The sequence below is a fragment of the Echiichthys vipera genome (genome assembly GCF_963691815.1).
Source record: "Echiichthys vipera genome assembly, chromosome: X".
Classification (NCBI taxonomy): Eukaryota; Metazoa; Chordata; class Actinopteri; order Perciformes; family Trachinidae; genus Echiichthys; species Echiichthys vipera.
In genome coordinates, this window is record NC_139825.1 from 14,367,559 (window position 1) to 14,375,279 (window position 7,721).

General features: G+C 40.0%; 1 protein-coding gene across 1 annotated transcript; it reads left to right on the forward strand.

The window, feature by feature from the left end:
* Nucleotides 1-92: 92 nt before the first annotated feature.
* LOC310965025 (transmembrane protein 263) lies at nt 93-6,802 on the forward strand. The gene is made up of 3 exons (XM_083938407.1): nt 93-351; nt 2,772-2,859; nt 5,442-6,802. Exons 1-3 carry the CDS (start codon nt 343-345, stop codon nt 5,726-5,728), a joined length of 384 nt encoding a protein of 127 aa, XP_083794533.1. The 5' UTR covers nt 93-342; the 3' UTR covers nt 5,729-6,802.
* The last annotated feature ends 919 nt before the right edge of the window (nt 6,803-7,721 follow it).

Here is a 7,721-nt window from a genome sequence, read left to right on the forward strand (position 1 = left end):
TGTGTGTGTGTGTGTGTGTGTGTGTGTGTGAGAGTGTGTGTGTATGTGTGTGTGTATGTGTATGTGTTTGTGTGGTGAAGGCGCCACGTCGGCAGAACCAGCAGAGTGAAAGAGAGCTGCGTAGTTTATCCTGTAACTGTGTTGTGAGCTGAAGTTAGAAAGCAGCAGATTAATGCCATAAAAAAGAAGAGTCCGCTGACAGTCAGGGCAGCAGGTTTCACACACACTGAGAGAGAGAAAATACTTTATTTTACAGCAGTTTTGGTTACGAGGCTGCAACAGAAGCTGCTCCTGTCTCAAGTTTGTCTGCCAGGTGTGTTTGTGGGAGAAGCACTGGGAACAATGGTGAAGGTAAGGACTAACCAGCATTATTATTCATGTTCAAATATGTGGAAATGTGGTTCACAAACGCGTGAGTGGTGTGTGTGTGTGTTTAACAGCATGCAGGCTGTATTTTCAGCAGCAGGCTACACCAGTGATGATGTGGAATTTTAATTTGATAAGAAGAGCTTATTCTAATAGTTGTATCCACTTTAGGAAATGTGGCCTCTTCCTCTATATAGGAAAAAAAGTGTATTTTTCCATCCAACAGCATTAAAGTGAGGCGTCACAGCTTCCTGCAAATGTTACTCAGACTCCAGCACTGCCAACACCTCATTTGAAAAAAAGAAACACACATTACATTTGGCTTTCAGACTGAACAGGGGCAACATTCATCAGAAACACAAGCACTGGTTCTGGGTCACAAGAAAGAGAAAGGGTTATATGCATTGGCTTGAAGCCCCTTAAGTGTCATTTATTATCAAAGAGTCATAGTTCAGCTGCAGTTTCTCACCTGTTATTACAGTAAGGTTAAGACCGCTGACCTGCAGTGACTCCAGTCAGGTGAACCTCCTGTAGCTGCTGCCATCTCTTTACCTTATCAGATTATATTGAAACCAAATGTAAAACAAGAGCGTCAAAAAAATATTATGCAATATAATAAAGAATGTATGCACCCACTAGGGCCCGACCAGTATTGGATTATTTACACAGATGCAGATTTTAGAGTATGGTGGCTGATGTAGTGAAATTTTGAGCTTTTTTAGTGTGGATTTAGCATAGATATGACTCTGCAAAGAATATTATACATACAATCATTACTTGTTAAACCAATTCCAAATGAACACTGAGAAAATAAAGAATGAATACAAATATAATGAAATAAACAGCTAAATAAACATCATGTACAGCATCAGTCAGCTGATTATTTAAATAAAAAATAAAATGATAAATAACCATATGACACCATTTTTAAATCCCCCAAAGCATATTTTTCTGCATTATATGCTCTGCATATCAGAAAACATACGGCAGTACGTAGATAGATCCTGATATGTCTGTGAGTCAGATAATATCAGCCGATATTATCTGACTGATATATCAGTTGGGCTCCAGTATTTAAACATAAATATGTAAACAACTAAAAAAACAAAACGCCCCATGTCAAACAAACAAGGTTGGAAAAAATAAAAAATGTCCCAAATTTCAACATCATGCTCATAGTGTGATAAGTATGTCAGATAATTACATGTTTAAATGTGACCCTGAGCCCAGTCGGCCAGACAGATTTTGTATCTGTAATTCAGCTGAAATAAATAGACCTTTGTGCACTGAATGACTTTAAATGGTTTGTTTTTTTCTCCCTTTTTATATATATTTATTATAAAATCATGCAGAAGCAGGAAGAGATTTAACCAAACATCAGTCTAAAGGTTTCCTGTGTGTGAGGTCACAAGTGTGTGGTTTATGTTTATAACTTAATTAAAAGGTGGTTTTCCTTGAACATCCAGCATTGACTCAGGCGCATATTCAGACTGTAAATACATTTACTAAAGTGACTTACAAATAATAGTCTTCTTCATTTAAGAGCTGGGTTTTCCTCAGTTTCACTACAGATTCAATTACCATTTTAGTCATATATTTATTATCAGAAATACTTTAATAATCCCGGGGGGGGGGGGGATTATTTAATATTACTATTTAGTACTTCTATAAAGTTTAGGGATTCACAAGAAACAGATTTAAAAAATAATGTTCAAATAAGGTTGACAATGCAATATATTGTATGTGTTACAATGTTAAATATTCTTTAATAAAGTTACATTGGGAAATCAACCTTCTCTTTACCTTTGCAGAGTCAAATCAATGCACAATCTACATAGAAAAGAAAAAAAATCACTATACTGGCCGCCATATTAGGAATAAATACATTTTTCCTTCTACAATTGGTATTATTATCAATAATCTAATATAGGTTGGGTCCTTTACAGACTCGATGAGGCTGCCTCTTCAGTGCCCCTAAATTAATGAAATATAGTCTAATATTAGCAAAATTGTGTTTGAAATCAGGAACTTTCTAATCAAAGCAGAAGCAAACAAGATTCTGAAAACGATTTCTGATAGATAATGATTGGATTAATCACCTGATATCAGACAGAATTATCAACTCGTTGCTCTCCATGGAGTGGACGTATTCAAAGGTCTGAACGCAGGGTATTGGATTCATGTGCTGAGACAACGCCGTATTAGGGCCAAGTATGAAAAAAATAGAATACAGACCCAAGGGAGGGGGGTAATATTTTGAGAAAAAAGTTGCTGATTTACGAGATTAAAAAGTCGCAAATCTACAAGAAGGGTCTACAACCCGGCTCGATACCCAGGCAGAGAAGTTATGTGAAGTTTGGTGTAGTCAGGGTAAAATAAGTGGGGTTTTTTTCTGTGTTTTCCAGAATGTGAACAGTGTTAACGTGGAGCCCCAGCCTGGGACCAGCGTGGCTCTGGACGAAGCGGAACCAACCATCAGCCAGCCTGCAGAGGGTAAGCAGCAGCAGCGAGCAGCGAGCTCCCCAGGCAGCAGCTTAAACCATGAGACATCAACAGGGAATATGGTGCAATCTGTGCTCACATGTTGCCCGCTGCTATTTCAGAATGAGTCGGTTTGTCAGGGGAGTTCGTCTGTTTGTGTAAGAGCGGCTGCAGCTCCAGCCTGCTATTTGCGTCCCGACGCTGAGACACTTTGCACCAGTTAGTCCCCTGCTGCTGCTCTCTGTAAACACCACTGAAGGAGGATTCTGTTTTAATGACATGTGAACCAGGTGAATCATAGAGGTTAAACCATCAGAGGGTAGTTCCCATATCATAGAAACACATCCTGGTTATAGCACCAATAAGACTTTTCAACATCAAAATATCAGCTGCTCCGGACTGAAATATCTTAACAAATATTTCATAGACTGTTATGAAACTTGGTTCAGTTGAGGAATCCTCAGTCTTTGGCGTTCGCCTTACTTTCGAGGTTCAGGTTCAGGTTACTTCATCGATACCCAAGGGTAAACTAGTTTTGCAGTGGAGAGTCGAAACATCCATCACAATATGAACAATAAAATAAAAGACAAAACCTAACACAAGGAACAGGTTAGAATCAACAAAGTGATGCAATCCATAAAATTTAAAATAAAAACAGATAATTAAAAATAGAAAAACACCAAGAGCAAATTTCCTACATATATAGGTTAGAAAAGTAAATAAAATAAATGAAAAACAGTTCAGTAAAACGAACTCTCCCTTTCCTCTGTCACCTTCAGCAAAGTTTTCACTCATCCATTGAAGTGTTTCAATATTAAGAGATGAACTGGCAAACTAAAGACAGAAGTGCCAAAACAGCAGTTCATCCAGGGACCACTCAAGGATCCAAAATAAGCCAGTCCCCATACACCTCCATGTTAAAATGTCCACCGTTACAGCAGAAATAAACATGTTTACAGCCTAGTGCAAAAAACGTTTTCCTTTCTAATTCATGTCCAGTGTTACTGCAATTAAAAAGTAATACATTACAGCGTTACCAAATGAGAAAAGTAGCTCATTAGAGTACTTTTGTGTTGCCAAAAATAAAAAACCTTTTGCGATTGCTTGCACATGTTGGTTATATTGTTCAGAGGACACGCTTACGTCTTCGTTTGACTGCATCGACTCAACCGTCATTACAGTCTTTAGCTCAAAAATTTCGCTGGCTCATCACATGACAATATCCAGGTATTTTGCTGATTTAAATCCAGCTCTGTTGTGGCAGTGAGGTGAGCGGCTCCCTATGTGGCTGAGGTCGGAGCAGAGTGGAGGTCCACAGGGAGTGCACGGCTCTCATGTACTTACATGAACGTGAAAGTAGACTAAATATAAAACCTTGAGGTTCCCTGACGGGTCCGAGCAATCTTTTGGCTGCTAAGGATGTGACAGCAATCTGGACAAAAGAATTTCAGTGTCGAGAGAGGTCTGTCCTCTGTCTCAGGTGGCCGTAGTTCACTGGTACTTGCAGGGAAATACCTAGGGAAATACTTCAATTTCTTTAAAATTAATAGATTACTTGTTTGAAAACGTAACTAAGTAACTGATTACTTGAATTGCAAAATTTACGTGACAACCAGGAATCCGCTTTGGTTCGAAACTCAGAATGTGGTTGCTATTTTGAGTGACCTTATATTTTGTATAATTAAGATACTATGTAGTTGTACTTTAGCTTAATAATAAATATGTGACATAAAAGACCCAGAAATGTGCAAATTTTCTTTCTGTTATTCGCTCAGGTTCATCTGGTTCTTTGTCAGTTTAATCAATTTGGACATTTGTTTGCAATGTTGACAGGTTTTTCCAACTATTCACTGACAGTCACACAACTTCATTGGCTTTGCTGTTGTCTCTAAAACAGATGCCTGGGTCTGGTTTCAGTTCTGACTGTAACAGCAATATTTTAATATTAATAATGCAACAAATATGAAAATTGTATTATGTACGTTTGCTGTCCCTAATTTTACACATGTTAAAAAGTGTGTTGCCCCTGAAAACCAAAAGGCCAAGAATTGGTTGCCGATTTCTCAAAATGGTTGTCAATGGCAAGCGTTACTGTCGAGCCTCAGATACAGTTTGATATTTGACCAGATGAAGCAACTTGGCCGCTGTCTTCTAACCTGACTCTCGCCAGATGAATTTCGTTCCTCCTTGCTTCACTCATACATCTGGGGGATTGCTCCATAGCAAAGTGATTTAAAAAAAAAAACAACCTTGCATATGATTGGATAAACCACTTGTCCGTGATCTTTATGGACGTGCTACTTTAACCACTCACATCGAAATTGAATTAGCAGCATCCATGTTGACGCCTGCTTCCTCGATGCAAGCCGACATTGTTGTCTGAATCATACCAGTCGCTTCTCCGCTACGTCACATCTATAAAAACCCCGCCCGGCGGTCCTGATTGGAGATCACTTTCCTATGGAGCAATCCCAGATGGTTGAGTGGAGCTAGAGGGAGTCAAGGCGGAACAAATTTCATCTGGCGAGAGTCAGGTTAGCTGTTTTCATCATGTGTGGTAGAACGGAATATTGATGCTTCACGTGTGTTTTCAGATTCTGGTAAGGACCACGTGGTGCCTGCCCCTGGCATGGTGTGGCGAGTGACCGGTGGCCTCTTCAACGTCACCAAGGGAGTCGTGGGCGCTGCGGTTGGCGGAGTGGCGTGGGTGGGCGGCAAGAGCCTGGAGATCACCAAGTCGGCTGTGACCACGGTGCCATCGATGGGAGTGGGGCTGGTGAAGGGCGGGGTGTCTGCCGTGGCCGGCGGCGTCTCCACAGTGGGCTCGACGGTTGCTAGCAAAGTCCCATTCACAGCCAAGAGGAAAGACAAGGCTGAGTGAAGAAGAGGAGGAGGAGGCGGAGGAGGATGATGATGATGATGATGATGTTGATGATGATGATGATGGACTTGCCCCGCCCTGAGCCAACAGAGACACGTAGCCAGTCGATCTCTGTCCGCCAATAAAACTCCACAGTGCCTTCTGATGCCTGAGTCGTGTCACCGTGCAGAGATCCAAACTTTGATGCAAATACACCAAAATATTCAGTAGTACTACGAAACCATGGCAACCCAGAATTACCAGACAGAAACGCTGAAAACAAAGTCCCTCATCTGACTCAGAGCAGTGTCTGGAAGTGAATATCTGGCTCCAGGCAGATCACATGGACTAGGATCCACTTCAGCACGCGGTGGACGACTTCATGAATATTTGTATCTGTTTACAAACCAGACTGAGGCTGTAATCTTTCTTCTCTTTTTTCCAAAACTACACATATTTAGTGAAATGTTTCTGAAATAAAGTACAGATTTTTGTTGTCTTTTTTTTTTCAAAGATATTGAAGTACTATTGAAACGTGTGACAAGACTAGTGTGTGTTGAAGAGAGGGCTCAGCAACATTCTTCAGTCTGCAGGCTTCACTGTGTCTGACCTTTTTTTAATCCTTTTGGATGAGCCCGGGTGATGTTTGTTTCACCCAGCAGCACATCTGAAGACTGTACACACAATCACAGGTACACCCACACTGGGCTCAGGTCTTTTTCCACAATTACATTATTGTTGAAATGTTCTGGGTTCAGTATGTGTGAAATGTTAAAATGCTGTGTTGGACCTTGAAAAGTCGACTTTTAAAAGAAGATTTAAGAAGCATTTGATGTTTGTTTGTTTGAGAGTAAAAAGTGCCCGATGTTGTCTGAATTTCTCCATCAGTTAAACGTTGAACTGTATCTTTAATCAGAAGGTAAACGCTCTACTGCTGCGCAGGCAACATTCGTGAACATTTATATGCAATATCAGCCTTTCAATGCAACATTTGGAGTGAATGGGAGCTGTTGCTAATGGGACTAAACTATGTGAATGTCTTGTATGTGTTTTTGTTTTCCCAATATATCAATAAAGTACTCTGGAAATTTGAAACTGCCGTGTGAAGTTTTCTTTTAAAAAATGAATGTGTGTCCTTGAAGTCTAACAAACTTGTTGAGTCTATTTTTCTTTATAAATATGGATGGGGATTGATAAGATTTTATTGATTCTGCTTATTGTACTGATTCTTTATCGATTCCCTTTTTGACTCCTGATCAATTTTTCGGTTTTCAGCTTCAAAACTGTTTTGTCTGGACACTGTAGATAAAAATAAGAGAAAATGTCATACAACTGTGTGTTTTTTTTAGTTTATTTATCTAGCACACATTAGCAACAATGGCGCAAGGAGGAAACGAAGCACAATGGGCTCGTATAGGAGTTCCACCCTTTCTGTAATCACAATCAAATAAGATTGATAAGGCTAACGAATAAACTTTGACATAAAAAGGAGACGGATAGATGAATGAGCTCGATATATGTGATTGAGCGGAGGTGTGTAACGCCACGCTTTGGATGTTTCTTTCTCTCCGCCATGACTCCTTCTTGTTGCAAGTTTCCATGAACTTTGCAGTCGTGCAGAAAGATGCAGGAATTAATGAAAGGAATTGATAATCTCTGAGGTCTACGTACGATTCTGGTTCCATGTGAGTACTTCCTCAAGCCAGCGTTTATGTGTTGGAGCATTAAGGCTTTTCCAATTATCAAGAATGAACTTCCTGGCAAGAAGTGTGACAAAAGCAACGACACTTGCTTGATTTGCTGAGAGTGTGATCCCTTCCGATGAGGCACCAAATATTGCCATAATTGGATTGGGGCTGATCTTTTTTTATACAAACATGAGATACATGTGGCCAAGGGTGAACTCCAGCTGGTGACATCTTTCGCATCTTGGATCTACATTTGCATATAGCTTAGCCAGCCTGCTCTGGGAAAGGTGAAGCCTGTAAAATATCTTAAACTGAATTATTATATT